The 19,375-nt window shown below is 44.0% G+C and overlaps 1 protein-coding gene across 1 annotated transcript in view; it reads left to right on the forward strand.

The window, feature by feature from the left end:
• The window catches only part of LRRC28 (leucine rich repeat containing 28), a 280,795-nt gene that overhangs the window by 146,870 nt on the left and 114,550 nt on the right, over positions 1–19,375 (forward strand). Inside the window, exon 6 of the mRNA XM_069222770.1 lies at positions 7,157–7,363. Within this exon, the coding sequence (XP_069078871.1) occupies positions 7,157–7,363 (207 nt within the window). The remainder of the gene's footprint in view (positions 1–7,156; positions 7,364–19,375) is intronic.

Raw genomic sequence — 19,375 nt, forward strand, 5'->3', positions numbered from 1 at the left:
GTGGTTACTGCCTTGTACTGCTACATGTACCACAGTCTGAATGCGGTGTGGATGCTATGTTTTGTACTGTGTTTTTCATTAATAAAAACATGTTAAAAAAACAACCAACTTCTGTTATCCATGACTTTGAAAAGAAGAAATCTTGTATATATTCGGTATTCTGATACGTGAGGGAAGCAATGAAAAACATTTGTGAATTAAAATGGGCTTGTGCCAAACTATCCTGGCTCAAAACCTCAACTCTACAGCATCTTATTAACATCTCCAAACAAACCTTTGATACACTGGTAGCCTTCCACCTTCTCTATAGATCCTCACACACTAAATAGAAGTAGACTGACCAATTTTCAAACCGAATAAGAATTGGCATGCTATTTTAAAGCACAAATATATAGGATATTTTGGCATTCTTTGACAAACAATACTTGTATCAATTATCCCAACACCCCAACTTAATAAAAAGGGAATCATTTAGGTGATATACCTAAACTGATCACATCAGGTAACCATTCTATTTTGGATCGTCAACCCAATATAGACTTGCTCTCAGGGCTAACCAGTAAAACTGATTGAAAATAACACTAACATGGTTGAAATGTATCATGCCCTAAAATAGATTAAATGTATCATTACATAACTAGCCAGTGCTCATTTTGAGCCACTAAATGGAGAAGTTGACCTCTTAATGTTAATGATGTGGTGATTTTCATCCACAAAACAGTCTTGCAGCATCTAACTCAGAATTTTCTGCAGTGTGTCTAAATTTGAAGGTAAAGCCAATATTATACTTCTTAAATTCCAAAGATTGAGAGATTAAGAACTTGGAAAATAAACCACATCCATCCCCTACTAAACCTAGACGGAATTTGCACAGGATTCTAGAACATTTTGATGAATTTGATTTGACTAACCTCTGCCACCACCTACACTTCTTTTAACTCTCGGTCAATAGTAAGGAGGGATTTCAAAATGCAATACTGAGAAAAGTGATGCCTTGTGATCTGACATCACTAAGCAGAGCCAGTATCTCACAGGTCTGGATTCATAGAAGATGAAACCTCCCTAGTCAATACCATTAAATCTCACTGCATGCTCATAGTTATCCAATGATCCAGTCCAGGTAAAAATTCTAAAAGACTGCACTAGCTCCTTAGCTTGCATAATGACTCTTTTAACGTCCCCGCCCAAGATTATTCGTTATTTAGGATGACCCAAAATGATGTGGGACATTGCAGTTAACAACTTGGCTTCTCCAGTATTGAGCACACATATGTTAAATATCAGTGTTGGTTTTCCCTGTAATTTCACCATTATAATGGCACATCTTGTCTCCAAGCCTTACTTTATTATTGATCTTATTTTATGTGCCTGCCCCAGGTGCAGCTTTCACTGTATTACCAGCATCTTGTATCCTGAACAATTAACAAATAAAATACATGCATACATAGGGGATCTTTGGGTCGGCACTTTTCATTCACTGGTTCCCCTAAATCTGGGTTTTTTAACTGACATTCATGCTTTGCTTCCGCACACCACTGCATACATCATAGGGCAGTGGGCAGCCCACTTCAGCCTTTGGCTCTCTCACAATATGAGTAACTGTATTTTACCTGGACTTGCACATTCGCTTAAAAGAAGTACATCTCATTGCCAGGCCTGATGGGCCAATAATTTATTTTGCCAATATGTTTTAACATTCTTTATCCTTTCATAAATTTTAAATTATCTTTCTATGTTTGGACTATACCTTTAGGTAACAGTAATTCGAAGCTCATAGTACCCTTTTGTTGTTATAATAAGAAGCACATTTTCCTGTGATGTGCATTTAAATTGAGTGTTTATACCACTGTATGTATGCCCTTGTGCTAGGAACCACCCTTGCTGTTCTATTATTAAAATTATATGTGATGGTTATCTTGCTTTTTTAAATTTTAATATGTCTGTTTTAAGCATACATCTAACACATTTAGGCAGCACAGGATGTATTCTTGTTTTATTTATTGTGCAATATGCTTGCAATACAAATACTGGTTCTGCAAATAAATGCTTGTATTTAGTTTGGTGATGCTAAGGTCCTCTCATCAGGTTGGGTAAGTGTAGGTGATGTTGCCATCTACGTCGGCCTTGTTGTCCAAGGCGATTACTTGCTTCTGGGAGCTTCCTTGGGTACTCAGGCACTCCCTTGTGCGAGTGGTTTAATGGTAAGTTTTTAGTGGTATATCAAACACACAAAAGGTGATAGGAGAAATGCTTGCACTTTATCTAACCATTGGCTATCACTTTGGGTAGCATCCCAACCCATCGGTCTTTTGCCCACCATGCCACCTCAGTTTAGTCCCAGCCCCATGTGCAAATTGGTCTTGACCCTGCTCCAGTAAGAACAGTCCAGCCTGAACTGCCAGAATAAGTCTTCCCTGAACCAGACACAAGCAACCCAAAACTGGTTTTGCAGTGATTGGGGCTCTTCAGTCGGGTTTAGCTTCATTCCAGTGGCGCATTGAGCACGTCTCTGTAGAAATGAAATGAGGCCTGATTTTGCAAGCACAGCTTAGGGCCCTGCCTGACTCCTCATCCTGTAGTCTCCGAACTTTTAACACACACAAGTCCTTGCAGAGAACAAAAGGGTAACTGCCATCCTCCACTTGTAATTAAAAATAGTAGGGAAATTAAATCATAGTCCTGTGACACGACTTGGGAAATATGTGTAATGTAATATTATGAGTATTTGTCATGTAAACAAGTATGAACATTTGTTAAACATAAATTTGGGCAAACCAGCTTGTACGACATTGGAGGATTAGTTGAGGGGGTGAGAACCCAGCTTAAATAATAATCATAGTGTTTGCCAGGGGGCACCACAGAAGTCATTAAATAAACATGTGGTTGAACCGCTAGTAGGTTGGCACAAAAGCAGTTAGGCTTAACTTGGAGGCAATGTGTACATTTTATGCAGTACTCAAACAGCCATAAAGTGATAACACATCTTAAGTAAAATCCAAATCCAAATTCGAAAAAGTAAACTGTAATAAATAAAATGACAGCAAAATGTCAAAAATCCAATCAATTAGAACTGGAGTTATGAATTAAATGTTAAGGTTCAAAATAGCGCTAAAAAGTGTTAAGCACCAACTGTGGTTTTCTGGTTGCACATGACCAGGACAAGTCTAAAGTTGAGGCTATCCTCGATGAAGCGTGAGTCTGATAGAAGGACCAGGTTGGTACTGGTGAAAAGTGTCACCTTCGAATTTGGACTCTGGAATGAAAGTTAAAAACCCTCACCATGGCATGACAGCAGGCTGTGGACGAAGAGGACTACATGTCATTGGATAGCTGCTGGACGAGGTTTTGGTGAAGCTGCTGATTTTTGGCAGAAACCCCCAAACGGGTGAAAGTTGAATATTGTGCCCAGAGAACTTCCCTCGCCAGCTGGATACTTTTTGTGTCTTCGCCGAGTGACGATTTATGCCTTTGGGCTTAGAGCTCTGATTCTTCTAGGTGGGGGCAAGACTTTAGGCTGTAGCCGAAGAGGGTCTTCAAGAACAGACACCTTCTCCATGGGGTCTTGCTAAATCAAATTGGCTACTGTGGTGAAGAACACAGTGGGAGCAACCTGGGTCTTTAGTCCAGTGGTCCTGCATCTTAAATGGAGCGGCTTGGAAGGTTGGTCCTGGCCCACCACCCCCTACCCACCCACCCCCAATATTCCACTCCTGTCGTTTGTTAGAGCAGAAAGCTTGGCAAAGAGACTCTTTGTCCAACTTTTCGGGAAAGTTTATAAGGAATACACCAGCCAGGTGTACAGGACCCTGGGAACAGCATTTGTGGGTTAGGACTCACTCCAGCAAAGTCCAGTAGCAGTGTCCTGAGCAGATCCAATTGGAACTGGCCCGCTGGAAATACAGCAAAAGGCCTCTTGGAGCTGCATGTATTCTTTAGTCCATACAATAGGTCAGCTTTTTGACCACTGGAGTAAATGTTTCCCGGGCTAACCCTACCCACATTTGCAGCACTTCTTGTATAAACTGTACTGCAGTGCCCTTCTCTTCCCAAATCCAACATGACCGAACCTTTTTTACCTGGGTCAGAACTTCCTGTACCCACCCTCAGTTGTGGCTTGGATACTAGGCAAACCCTCCCTTGTCCCAGTGAACAAGTTCTGGGCAAGCCTCCCCATTACTCCACACCCAAATTGGTGTTAGAGCTAAGCTGACTATACAAAAAAATGGAGGCAGGCTCAAGTGGCACTGTATGCGCTCTTTGAATCTCAGGAAGCCTCTGCCTTGGTGGCGACCAACCTGATGGAGTAATTAAGAATTTCCTACCAGGTCAGCGGGCTGAAACCTCAGTTTCAGCCTGCCGGCCGAGCGGGAAACAGGCTACAGCATTGTTTCCGGCTCGTAGTCTGTAGCTCGCAGGGTGCACCACCACTCTCACAGTGTTTACTGTCTGCAAAGCAGACAGAGAACATTGTGACGGTGCTGGGCAGGGGGGCCTTTGCACTGCCCATGCCAAGTGCATGGGCAGTGCAGTGACCCCCCCATAACTCCTTGCAACTGTTCTCCGCCAGCCTTTTTATGGTGGTGTTAACGCCATAGAAAGGCTAGTGGAGAACAAGGTCGTAATCCGCAGGTGCATGCATGCAGTGCTGCCCTGGTGGATTATGATCTCAGTCAGGCCACCGGGATCATGGATCCTGGCGGCCTGACCGCCTGGGTTTTAATGTGGCGGTCGACTGCCACTTCAAGTCTAGTGGTCTGAAGACCGCCACACTCTTCTACGTTTTTAATACCATGCACTCTTCATTATGGGCATTCATGACCTACCTGGGGATGCCTTATACATATAAAAAGGGAAGCTTTAGGCCCTGCAAAAGGTTTATTTTGCTAGGTGGAAGTGGCAGTTGAAAACTGCCTCCACACTCAGCAAAGGTAGACCTAAAAGCATGTGTTACCATGCTACTGTATTGGGTGGCACAATGAGCGCTACAGCCCACTTGTGGCATCTCTGGTTGATAGGAGTGAAGTGTACATAATCCTATGGTTAGCAAAAGCAGGTTCAGCAAAAGCAAGCAAAAAATCCAGGGTAATGCCACGCAAAAGATGATACTCTCCAGCACAGCTGTTCAATGGGCTGTATGGTTCTGTCTCAAAGACGTCGTCTTACCCTCCACCCTCCACATTATCTCGTTTCTGTAATCCGGTGGTGATCTTGTGCCTTTCAGGGGCATGTAATAAAAATATGTAAACTGCACTATGGTGGTCATTATGATGTTGGCGGTGTGGCCCGCCATGCCAGCGGTGGCGGGTAAAACTGCCAGCCGGCATGGTGGGCTACACCGCCACATAAAGAACCCCATGAGGGCCACCATCGGCAGCCCTCACTCACCTCTAGGCTGCCTCCGTCATGGTCAGAATCATTATCCGACAGGGCAGCGGTGCTGCCTCTCGGATAATGATTCCTCAGCCACCAGGGAAAGGATGGCGGAAGGGGTGCACTGGGGCACCCCTGGGGGCCCCTGCACTGCCCATGCATTTGGCATGGGCAGTGCAGGGGCCCCGGTGCAGTGCCCCGTCACGCAGGTCACTGCCCGATTTTCGGGCAGTGATCTGCACGACAGGTGCAGCTGCACCTGCCGCACAGAGACATTGGCGGCGGCTCCACAATGTCCCGGCCAGGCATTCCAGTGGGCCGGCAGGCGGAAACAATGTTTCCACCCGCCGGCCCACAGGAATGTTCTTTATGTGGCCAGCAGGGATCCGGGGGCGCTGGAGGTCAGTAGTTTGACAGCAAGCATGAACACGGCGGTTTCGACCGCCGTGCTCATAATGAGGGCCTATGTGTCTTCCGATACTGTTCCCAGCCTTCCCTGCGCCTCTCCATGAATTTGTGATTTCTGGAATCAAGTCTCAGACCCCAAAAATTACACTGTTGTGTGCATAGACAGTACCTCCGTTTGTAGTAAAGTGTTCTCTGTGAAGCACTGTGCTCCTCTTTGGAACTTAGTTGGTGCATAAGAATGTTCGGTTCCACAGATCCCAGATTAGTGCCCAGAGCAATATGCGCAGTATTGTTTCGGTAATAACACGAGCGCATGTGCTTAGAGGCATAGATTATCATATTGGACCGCACCATAACTGTTACCTACAAGTTGAGACAAGCACCTCAAAGCCATAAAAAAGCACCTTGATGCCCATCCTTCTGTTTCACTGAAACACATGGACAGTGACACCACTATACTGAATATGCAAGGGTGCCGGAGGAAGTGATGACAAGTTATGGTGAGGACTGTCAGCTTTCAATGAAAACCAATTACAGTTTCTGAAATGATACTAAATCATAAATCAAATGCATGCTAAAGTGCACACTAACAACGTGAACCCCACCCTCTTAAGAGAAAAAAAAGATTTTATTCGGTGTTTCCGCCTGCAGGGATTCTTGACTAACGGTACCTAAAGCTGATCCTCCAGAGCTTTTACTACGAAGGTTCTCCTGATGGTCCTAATCTCGTTACTGCTTAGTTTACCGTGAAGAAGCAAAGGGCATTATCTAGTTACAGCCCTTAATGGAATCGGTCCTCCTGTCCGCAGGCTTCTTAGTGCACCGTCTTTTCTTACTGAAAGAGAACTGGCTATAATAAACCTCTTTCTGCCAGCTGCGCCTTCCTTCCCTTCCGCATCTGGAAATTCTCTTGAATTTATGTATTTTTCCTTCTGTGCGGGTTGCAATTAACATTATATTTTTATTTTGTTGAAGGGTGGGCTGCTTCTAAGTTTGGGCTGTGTTTGTTGTTCGCCTTGCCATGCATACGCATTCAGACGTAGACCCTTAATTAACTGTCACTGACTTTTTAACGCACCTGCTGACACAGTTAGGTGTCACAGGCCCCAGGATTAAATAACGGCCCCCATCACCTAAGTGACCATTTTCGCAACATTTCTCGCATTCATGCCGCGCCCTCCGGTCACTCTCAATCTCGCTATCTTGTAGTATATACACTGTTTGTTGTACAAAAAATTCACAAAAGTAAATTTACCGTTGACCTTTTGCCTCGCCACGTCAGTATGGCTACCATCTGTAATTGGACACGCTGTGTTTTAAATTACTAGGCAAAGTCGGTAGTTTACTCAGTTTTTTTTATACCGTTATTTTCTTTCAGAGATTGGGAACCTGAAGGACCTGCAGACGCTTGACCTTTCTGTTAATCGTTTGGTAACCCTACCTGAGAAACTGCACCTGTGCCACTCCCTGCAGTATCTGACTGTGGACCGCAATCACCTGTGGCGTGTTCCTCGGCATCTTTGCCAGCTTCCAAGCCTCAACGAACTCTCCATGGCTGGAAACCGTCTTGCCTTTTTGCCGCTGGGTTCGTGACTTTATCTTTTCTAAATTGTTGCATAGCTAATTTGGGAACACGAAACAGGTAGTTTAACTCTTGTGTGGTGTTTATCGCACGGGAACAAATTATTTCGTAGTTCTGATCGAGAAGGAAATAAATAAAAATACACAAAAATACTTCCAGATACTGTGTAAAGCTGCTTTAATATCTGGGCTGTTTGAGACATAAGTTGTGCCACAGCTGCTAAATCCTTTGGCGTTAGGACAGACATTTTCCGCAGTCAAGTAAAGACTACTCATGGACCAATCAGAAAGTATTAATCGTGGCATGATCCATTGGTGTCTTTGCTTTGGTGTCATGAGGGGTGATGTTGGAGTCAGACGTTTGATGTCCAACGTTTGGGTTGCTTATCCTAGGGGCAATTAAGAGTGGATCCAGGCCCCTTCAAGAGGGAGACGCTTCCGATTTCCAGTCAGTCTTGGTATCATGACGGTGCTGTCTTTTTCTGGTCCTTCTGCCTTCGGTCTGTAGCTTCAACTAAGCAGTAATTATTTTGATGTATACTGTGTGTCATCCATAATAGCAAAATATTGCCTCGTAATACTATTTTTACAAAATGTACCAGGTCGTGCTAATTTCCATCCTTTCTGAACTTTTATGATTCCGTACGCATCCTCCGTTTTTGACCTCTTACCTTTTTTTCAGTTTTTTGTGCAACATGGAATTTAGGAAGAGCTTCTTCAGCAGCCTCAGTATTTTTATGGGGGAGAAAATGACGGTCAGCAAGCATGAGGCACCGACGTCATTTCCACACAAATTGAAAAGGAAAAAAGCGGTTTGGCTCATTTCAGTTTTACTGAATCGGTGCTCGTGGCCCCTGAATGCCAATTTGCAGTGGGTGGTATCGTTGGAAAGATTCTCCCTTTTCAGATGATATCTCTACCTTGTGGATCCCTGCTTGGTGATCACCACGTGAAAGCTATCTCTAAGTAAGCACCCACTCCTAGACACCAAGAAGTTTTGCCAGGAGCTTCAGCCCTCTGAGCAAGGGTTAGTGCTTCCCTTCAGGCCCGTGCCAAAATGTTATTCATTCTACTCCCAGGCCCTCAGTGGGATAGATGGGAGTGATTCCCCAATCTGCCCCCCAATAGACACAATGGAAAATTAATAAAAAATAAATAAAAAAACAGATGTACGTGCTGCTCACTATGGGCCTGGCCATGCCCCCACCCCAGAAGGGGTAAAGGAAAGGGGTTAGCAGATTGGAGGTTTGCTACAATTTTCCTCTGGGGACGGGTTAAGAAAGCCCACTAGACACCAGGGAGTAGTTGTATAAAAAAAAAATATAGGGGTAGGGGCTGCTCGCCATGGGCATAGCCATGCCCCATCCCAAAAATGGGTGCAGCAGTTTTTCTGTTCCTCCCCCTCCCCCAAGAGGGATGGAAGCAGGCAATTGCCTCCAGTCTGCCTCCTTTCACCCCCAGAGGGACAGAAAGCCCACTCAATACCAGGAATTAAAATAATTCGAGAAAGGAGAGGTGGGGACTGCCCACCATAGGCATGGTCACTCCCTAACCCCAAAAAAGATTAAACAGTCTATCTGCTGCCCAGGGGAGGGGGCTGGTTGGGGATCAAGGCATTTGCAGTAGTGGAGAAGTGAGTATAAATAGGGTTGTGCATCACAGTTGTTTATGATGAGCTTACTGTGTTGCATCGAAGTAGTGTGTTTGCGTTGTGGTGAAGCCTATGGCTTAGTTGTGTAAATCTGCACATGGGTTGATGCTGCATAGTTAAAGTTGTTATCTGGATTGTCGCAGTCCAAGATTCAGTGATAGATAAGAGTATGTTGTTGTTTAACTTGTCAGCTGGGTTTGTGGTTTCGGTTTGTGAGGTTCATTGCCAGCACATTGAGATAGGGACCTGTAACTGGTTGTTGCAAGCGTACTAATAGTGATTGGTGCTGGTAGACTATGTTGCACAGCAGAGAGGCTGCATTAATTAGGGTGGTTTTCTGCTGATCGTGATTTTATTTGTGTGTGCGCGGAAGTTGGAAAGTGCTAATTCTGGCTGTTTCTTGTGTGAGTGATTACTTTGAACTCTCTAGCGGAGCAGACAAGGTATTTGTTATTTGTGCTTTCCTTAGAGTTTGTAGCATTTGATGTACGAGAAAATTGCAGCAGGAAGTCAAGATTGCATCAGAAAGTGCAGCGCTGGGATAGGTTAGTTAGTGTCAAGTGCGTCATCAGATGTTTTTGCTGTGATAGATCCACAGAGAAATGACTGCACTGAGATTGGACACAAGTGTTGATGTGTATTAAATTGTTATTCAAAGTAAACTCTTCATATTTTTATTATTTGTTCATTTAATTGCTAAATGTTTATAATCATGAAACGTTTCAGAGCCCTTTGAGATTTAATGAGGGATGATGTGCGAGTTACTATCCTGTAGGGTGAGGAAGCTTCACCAAAGGATATGCCAGGTTATTAGATGGTGACAAGTTTAGGGCTCCACATGTGTTTGTGGCTTAGTCGGTGGCATAAGATCACTGAGAATAAAGGACCCTTAAGGTTTCCACAGTATGGCATATTTAATTTGAGAAGCATTAATAATTTGAGCGGGGACACTGAGCCCCTGATTACGAGTCTGACAGCCCTGGGAGCCAGACTCGCGATGGCGGTTGGACCACCGCCAATGCAGTGGTCCCGCCTCCACATTACGACCGTGGTGAAAGCGCAACAGTCGGACCGCCGGCCAGCGGCATGGCGGAGCCAGCGGTCAGAATCCACCAGGGCAGTGCTGCTAGCAGCCCTGCCCTGGAGATTACAACCCCGGTGTCCGCCAGGTTTTGCATGGTGGTTCTACATGCTACTTTGAAGAGATAGAGTCCTTGCTATTATTGTTACAAGCTTTGGCATTGGAAGAGGGAGTGTCGTCAGAACCCAAATAGAGTAGTTGATGACGGGCAAATTAAAAATGTTGATCCATCTCAAATGCAAAATGTCCTGGTACAGAATGCAAAATACAAATCAGTCACACGCCCCAGTGATGCAAGTCCCACAGGCTCCGATTAACATGCCTCCGCAGAACATGACCCCAGGTTCAATGAGAATCAAGCCCCAAGAGAAAATCTGAAGCCTTTCCAAAATTAGAACCCATTTCAACAGTACCCTATGTTTAAGAATGACATTTTAAATTCATATCTATCACAAAGAAAGTGCCTGAAAGAGGAGAGAGATTATGTCCTTGGCTCAGTACTGGAGGTAGGCCAGAGTGGTCCATTAGCAGAAGGTGAGGTGAATGGCCACCAAGTGTCATTGTTGATAGACAGTGCTACCTGTTCCACTTTTAGAACAGCTGGGAAAGAAGATCAAAATTGTAGGTATCACGCTTCTTAAGTATAGAACTAGGCACTCGGCAGGGTTGTTCTTTGTCACCAGTACTGTTTGCCTTAGCCATGGAGCCTCTCGCTGCCATACTACATAAGAAAGGGCCAGACTGGGGGGTCCGGGTGGGAACTGCCTGGCATATCGTCTCCTTATATGCCAATGATGTTCTTAATTATATACGAGACCAGGCCTTGACACTAGCATACTTATATGATATACTCACCACGATTTAACAGGACTCTAAATTAAATGGGGTAAGTCCTCCATTCTCCCGCTGCAGAGGGTTGAGCAAGCCCAACGCCATCTACCAACGGTTGACCGCCTACCCTGGGCCTTTGGCACCTTTTGATATCTAGGGGTGAATGTATATCACACAACCAAGGACCTTTTGGATGGTAACCACGGGAAAGCGTTGGCATCGATATGTCGATCCCTGCAATTCTGTGTGCGTTTGCCATTGTCGCCCATGGGGAGGACGTTGATTGCTAAGATGTTGGTCCTCCCAAGGCTATTGTATTTCTTTGCAACCATACCGGTGCTCCCGCCAACATCATTTTTTGCTGCCTTAAGTGGCTTTGTCAACCCTTGTATGGAGTCAGGCAAGGAAAAGGGCGTCATTATTGGTTCTCCAGTACCCTAGCTTGGAGGGGGGCACGGGGGGCCCGGATCTTAAACAGTACTTCGCAGCAGCGCAACGCCTGTGGCTGATGGGGGTGGCGTTAGAAGAAGGTAGTATGGTTAAAGCGCTCCTAGGGAATACAGACCTTCTGAGATGGCTTTTTTTCCCCAAATAAACCAAGGGGAGTTGGGAGTATACTCTTACAGGTTGCCAAACAAACATGGAAATGCTACATATACACCAAACAAGCCCCACACCCCTATGTGCCCCAGATTCCCCTATGGAGCATAACAGCCTTACACAACCTCCCTGAAATATATTACTCAACACCTGGCACTCAGGGCAGGAATCATGACCATCTGACCTCAGGGACTAGTGGAACCACCTCTCTTTCCACACCGGACACCATCAGTAATAAGATACATTCTTTCAACTGCTTGATCCAGACAGATGTTTGTTTGTTCTGCAAAATTGCAATGTTATTTGATGATTTTGTTGTATTGCAGTTTCTTTAATTGGCAGATCCTGGGATTATCCTACTGAGTCGGGACCTCTCTTTCCCAAGGTACACATATCGCCACTTCGTTATGGTGGCCTTGAACTCATGTTCAGCATCCATCGTGAAGCAGGCTATACTTCATGTCACTTATAATGCTATGTTACATACAAACTATGGCCTTTGTATTACCTCTTTAGATATGTAGGTAGACCAAAACGCCAATAAAGAAATATATTTAAAAAAAAGTTGTAGGTGTTACGAATAAACAAATAACTTAACCTTGTGTCAAAGGAAGGCCCTGTTAAAATAGGCCCATTTGTGCAAGTTAAACTGCACTATTTACTGTACAGTGGATAAATGCATGATGAGGATTGTGAACTCAAAATGGGCAGACAAGGGACAGCAGTTGGGCTGTTTTCTGTGAAAATGATAGAGGACTTAACTCACGATTTAAGAGATACTGTGAAACATGAAGTGTGGGTTTTTTCAGGGAAAGACATAGGTCTTAATAGAGGTGTAGAACCTGTTAAATAAAGGTTGAGACCAATGCTGTGAGTATCCAAGAATGATAATCTTGAGTCTTTACAATTGCCCTGTATTAGAAAGGGGGTCTCTGGTTGGCAGTCAGTTTGCACTCTGTCCAAGCAGGGAGCCTCACTCTAGCCAGGGCAATGGAAATACACACTTAGATAACCCCAGTTCACCCTCTTAGTAGCTTGGCACAAGCAGTCAGGCTTATCTCCAAAGCAATGTGTAAAGTATTTGTACCAACACACACAGTAATACAGTGAAAACACTACAAAATGGACACCACACCAGTTTAGACAAATAGGCAATATTTATCTAAATCAAACAAGACCAAAACAACAGAAATCCAACATACACAAGTAAAGTTATGAATTTTCAAAATAATATAGTCTTACTCCATAGAAAACAATGTCAACTTTGGAGTTATACAAAGTACCTGGTTTGCGTCAAAAATAAAGCCACACAGGCGAGCGTGCGTCGGAAAAGTCAGCGAAGCGTCGATTCCTTACTCGCAAGTGTGGCTGTGCATCGTTTCTTCTCCGGTCAGGTAGGCAATGTGTTGTTTTTCTCTCCCGCAAGAGATCGATGCATCGGTTTCCGGACGAGGCACCTCTGATCTGCACAGGTTCAGGATGACTTTGAAGATCAGTGACGATGCGTGAGAAATCTGGCCGCACAATGATGGAAAACCGCACTGCGTGGGGTTTGTGTTGTTTTCAGCAGCCGCAAGAGGGTGTTTGCATTGTTTCTCCAGCCACGATGCAGGTGATGCGTCGATTTCCCAGCCACAATGCAGGTGGTACGCCGATATCAGCTGCGAGGTAGGGTGGCATGTCATTTTTACAGCTGTCCTGCAGGTGGTGCATCAGTTTTCCCCGCACAGCTTCCTGTGTGTGGATTTTCAGTTCTTGTTCTACCAGCTTCACCGTTTAAGGGCTTAGGGACTGGATAGGGCACCACCTGACTGGGCAGTAGTCTCAGCAAAGAGTCTAAATGCTTGCAGAGAAAGGCTTTGATTGATGGCCCTGAGACTTCAAAACAGGAGGCAAGCTCAGTCTGAGCCCTTGCGATTCTTCACAAGCAGAAATATAACACAAAGTCCAGTGTTTGTGCTCTTTCAGGCAGAAGCAGCAACGGCAGGCCAACCCAGCAAAGCACAGTTTCAGGCAAAGAGGCAATACTCCTCCCCCAGCTCTCCAGCGTCTCTCCTTGGCAGAGGTTTCTCTTGGTTCCAGAAGTAATCTGAAAATATGAGGTTTTGGGTCCACTACTTATACCCCTTTCGGCCTTTGAAGTAGGCAAACTTCAAAAGAAGGTCTCTGTTGTTCACAAGATCCTGACTTGCCCCAGCCTGGCTCCAGACTCACACCAGAAGGTTGGAGACTGCATTATGTGATGGCAGGCACAGCCCATTCAGGTGTACGTGACCACTCCTCCCTCCACTCTAGCTCAGATGACCCATCAGGATATGCAGGCTACACCCCAGCTCCCTTTGTGTCACTGTCTAGAGGGGAATCACAAACAGCTCAATGGTCAGTTTGATCCAGACAGGGAATACACAAGAAGGCAGAGTCACAGAATGGTTAAAGCAAGAAAATGCCCACTTTCTAAAAGTGGCATTTTTAAACTGGCAATTTAAAAACCAACTTTACCAAAAGATGTATTTTTAAATTGTGAGTTAAGAAACACCAAACTCCAGATCCAAACGGAAACTGCACTTAAAAGATATTTAAAGGCAGCCCCATATTAACCTATGAGAGAGATAGGCCTTGCAACACTGAAAAACAAATTTGGCAGTATTTCACTGTTAGGAGATTTAAAACTCATCAGTTCATGTCCCACCTTTAGCATACCCTCCACCCTGCCCACGGGGCCACCTAGGGCCTACCTTAAGGGCGCTTTACATGTATAAAAAGGGAAGGTTTGGGCCTGGCAAGTGGGCACACTTGCCAGATCGAATTGGCAGTTTAAAACTGCACATACAGACACTGCTGTGGCAGGTCTGAGCCATACTCCTGTGTGGAACAACCAGTGCTGCAGGCCCAATGGTAGCACCTCTAGTGCACTTTTCTAGGGACTTACTAGTAAATCAAATATGCCAGTTATGGAAAAGCCAATTAATTACACATACAATTTACACAGGGAGCACTTTCACTTTAGCACTGGTCAACACTGATAAAGTGCCCAGAGTACCAAAAACAGAGTCCAGCACACAGTCAAAACATAGGAAGCTGAAGCAAAAAGACGGGAGACCACACCAAGGATGTCAGATCTAACACCCTGTAATTCTGTTCTTGTTCAATATATTGACGATTTGTTAGTGGCATCGAGTACAGAAGAAGTCTGTAATCAGGATATGATTGCCCTGTTAAATCATTTGGCTGAGAATGGATGCAAGGTGACCCTGCGCAAAGGGCAGTTCTGTCAAAAAGAGGGTCCTGTACCTAGGAAATCTCATTGAGAAAGGAGCAAGAGAGGTGTCAAAAGAGAGGAATCACTGATGTCTTGAAAATTAATCCACCCAAGATACAGGGAAAAGTGAAAATGTTGCTAGGAATGGTGTGGGCTGTTGTAGATAGTGGATATCCAATGTTTTCCTATTCGCAGAGCCTTTACTCAATACCACTCACAAAGGTGTCCCTGATCCACCTCCATGAGACAACAGTTGCTTAAGAGCGCTCCTAGAACTGAGAAAAGGTATCAGTTGTGCTCAGGCACTAGAAATTCCTGATCACAGTAAAATGTTCACTTTGTTTGTAGTGAGAGGGAGGACTGCACTCTTAGTGCTTACTTGCTTGGAGCCTCTAGAAGACCTGTGGCATACTTATCATCTACCGTCGACTCTGTAGCTGCAGGTCTGCCCAGCTGCCTTAAAGCTGTTGAAGCAGTTGGTGTCAGTATTGAGAAACGCAAGAGTTTAGTCATGGTGCATCCTTTTACTGTGGTGGTCCTGCACTCAGTAGAGATTTTGCCTACACACACAAAAACACAATATATGACCAATAGCAGACTCACAAAGTATAAACAATCTATTCTAGCTGCTGAAAATGTTACTCTGAAAATGTGTCAGACCCTTAATCCAGCTACACTAATACCATTGCCTGAAAATTAAGTTGATGGGGAAGAAGTAGAGCATGAATGTCTTGATATCACAGATTGGTGCACCAAGCCAAGACTTGATATTAAGGATGAACCACTTGATGAGCCCGACTATGTATTGTTCGTTGATGGGTCATGCTTAAGAGTTTACAAAGGGGACCTGAGAGCAGCTAATGCTGTTTGCACTGTTCAAAAAGTGATGGAAGCCTCATGACTCCGAGGTGTCACCTCTGCCCAAGTAGCAGAACTGGGCATCAAAAAAACAAAGTGATGGATGGAATGCTTGAATTAATCTCAGCCACTGGTGGTCGCTCGTGCTGCATCCTAGTCCATTGTTTTTCACCGAACATGCCACCTCAATTTGGGCACAGCCATATGCAAATCAGCTTTGACCCTACTCCTCATGGAAACGGTCCAGCCCATACTGCCAGGGCAGCTTTTTCCTGAACTGGAACAACCCAGGACCCGTTTCACCCTTATTAAGGGCTTATCAGGGAGGTATAACTTGATTCCAGTGGCATGGTGAGCATGGGACCCGCCTGTCATACATGCCTCTCTCGCCCAGAGAGTAAGATACCCGTTCTAAGAGGTAGAGATTCCTGGAGGAAAATTGCAACCTTGTGTGCATGGCTGTCCAGAAGGATCAGTGGTCGGTGTTGTGCACCAGAGTTTCCCAGCCATCCTAGTTCCAGATGTCTTGCAGAGTGGTGTGGAAGCTCATGAGGAGGAGGAGTAGACAAGAACATGGTGAGGAAATGCCGCAGAGCACCCCCAGGTTCAGACAAGCGACCCTAGTGAAGCAACAAGTGAGAGGAGTAACAACGTCCAAAAGAGAGAGGAATGACCAAGGAGCAGAGATCTAGTGAATTGAGATTTAGTGTGTCAGTTGAACTCGTACCACAAACTATCACCAAAGAGACGGAATCGAGTAGTGTGACAGACACGGAAGGAGATCAGCAAAACACCGAGAAGATCAAAGAAAGCAGGACTACCTTGTTACAGATATTCAGCACTTGATTGGACTTATTACACAAACAGTGTGGCCTACTTGACAATCTACGACCTGAATGAACTGAGAGCAGAACATCTTGAGCCCCATGATGCTCCACAACAGTAAATAAAGATTGGTTTCTGAACTTGATCAGTTTGAGATTAGGCTTATTCCATCACTGATGAACTAACTGAACTGACTTCAAATAAACTTTACAATGATTGCTTTAATTGAAAAAGATTATTGAGAAAGGAAAACATAAAGAAATATTTAAGGAGATTGCTTATAGCCAAAGCTGCAGTAGATAAGTACGGTTGCAATTCTAGAAGAAGATGGTGAGGTTAGCGATGCCTCAAGAAGACTGCTGCATACAGGTTGAATGAAATAACTGCAATTAACAACAACAAATTTAGCTAATTTTGCACACGTAGAGTCAATTGCAGAACATTACAAGTCTACTTACTGCTTTATTCAACTCAAGGTCTGACTGTAGACAAACATGTTTCCTTACCAAGAATAGACATGGGATAGTGAATACTGTGACATTAACAGTTGTTATGGTAGTATCAATAAGCCTTTTAGTTGGTATGAGTATTACTCCTGAGATAGGTACCCTTAGGTCAACCCCTACATCTACATCACCTGCATATTCACTAGATCAGATAAAACGTAGGGCTTTGTGTATAGATGCTTCAGAGGGAGTTTTTACATCAAATGTTTATTCTAGATTAGCACAAGGATAACCAGGCCCTAGATGCTAGGATTGCTGTGTGAACACTTAAGTGTTTCAGCTGCTTAGTTTATTCTATACTCAGTAGCATTTTAAGTATTCCAATTATGATTTCATCCCTTTCAAAGTTCCCCTTCATTAGAGAATTAATCCTCATCCACAAGCTTATGAGATGAAACAGCTTGGTATTTCTTTAGGTCCCCTACTTGAACAGAAACTGTTAAAGCATGTGAGCGGAATTTGACATGTTCTGTGAATCCACTAGGGAAGAAATTAATCCAAGCTTTGGAGGAAAGGAGAGCTTATGCCTTTTTTAAGGCAACAGAAAAGAAAGATGTTTTAAAACATGCGGGAAAAAGAGTTAGATGAATTATAAAAGAAAGAGGGTGTATCCTAGATTAAAATTACCCTATCTACAGACAGGGAACATTATGCATTTAAATAAAAGTCTTGCACTAGAACTCGACACATGGGAATAAGTGGATTCTCACTGGCGAATATCCTGTTATCCTTGGAGTATACTTCTTGTACAGACAGAATGCTTATTGACTGCTGACTGGGAATGTACATGTAATTTAGCTTTAGTATTCCTAAAGATATATCATGTGAATAGTTTTAAGGCATTTTAAAATAATTCACCTCACAGATCTAGACATAGTACTAATGATTATCCACACTAAATGTTTGATTTCCTTCAGTCGGAGTGGTCTTAAAAGATGAGAAGATTAGAAAGCTTTCTACAGTAGTATACAGTTTAGTGACGCATACATCTGGTGCTTTGCTGGCAGTAGATGCAGAATTAATAGTTCTTAGATCTATGGTTTTGCAAAATCGACTACCTTTAGATATATTGTTAGCAGAGAAAGGCGAAGTCTGTAAGATGTTTAAAGTGGAGCACTGTTGTGCATACATACCTCACAAGAGCAGAGATAGAGGGATTTGCAAAGATCATTTCTGACTTAAAACCTGAATTAAACGGTTTAGAAACAACTAGTGTTTTTGGGTACCCTTGGTTAAGGGGTTTCTGCAATAGGCTTGGAAGCACTGGCAGTGGATCTTTAGGAGCTATACTAAGGCCTATTTTGCTTATTTGCATTTTTTAATTTGCTTATTTGCTTTATATAAGGCATTTAAATCTTTGCAAGCAAGAAGGGAAAGTGAAGAGCAACAAAGGCAAAGAAACTGAGTAAATGGAAGAGAGAATGAGTAAGGCTTACACATAGGTGAAAGAGTTGCAAACTTCAAAGGGCAAGATGAAGGACTCAGCAGAATAATGATGTGTCCTTTGGAGAGTCATTTGTGTTTCTTTTGTCAAAACCTATGGGCTGAAACAGACATGATCAGTCCCAAACATGAGGATGCAGGTGCCTATTCTACATCTGTTGCAAATGAACAAAATCAGATTGCTAAATCCCAGACTTTAGTGATTGGTGCACAAATGAACGGAGCAGGGGTGCTAGTTCACCAGCCAGGCATTGTCCTTTTGGGCTCTGCTACAGGCCTTTTTCTTTGGTGTTAGTGTTCTCTTTTCCTTTGTCACATTTGTTAGGTGGGTAGACAGACCACTGGTCTTGATATGTCCTTTCTCTTCAGATATGTCTTTGGAGCCAGTCTCTGTCAGCAGGACTTCATGTCTGGTTCAGGTTGGGTTGACGTGGTTGCTACCTAAGCTCTGTGGCCCTTTTCCTTAAGAATCACAGTTTGTAGAGCGAGAATTCTCTGAAGTGAAATGGCAAATTACTTTTTAGCTGAACACTGCTGTTAAATGTCTGAAGTTGTGAGTACTGAAGGGAGAATGCCCTGTCAAAGACCAGCAGCTACCATTATGAATGCCCAAAGCCACCCACCTTCACACAACACACATGCTCTACAGGTCTTAAATGGAATTTTGCAAAAGTATGTACATTCAACAAATCTGCTGCTTTTAAAATCTCAGGAAGCAAACCAGCTGCCCAGAAAACCTTACTATCCATAGTATCTCTCGAAGAATGGGCACCAAATCTGGAATGACCCACACCTGCCTCACCATAACTACTTGCATCCATCTAGCTAATGTAGCTGTATAGACTGCTTTATAGCCGTAACAGCTCTTCTTCACCATCTGCTCTATACTCCAAGATCATGCCCTCATAAGCCCTCGTACAATTCACCACCCAGTGTTTCACACCCATGGAAAATATGGGTAA

The sequence above is a fragment of the Pleurodeles waltl genome, chromosome 3_1 (genome assembly GCF_031143425.1).
Source record: "Pleurodeles waltl isolate 20211129_DDA chromosome 3_1, aPleWal1.hap1.20221129, whole genome shotgun sequence".
NCBI lineage: Eukaryota > Metazoa > Chordata > Amphibia > Caudata > Salamandridae > Pleurodeles > Pleurodeles waltl.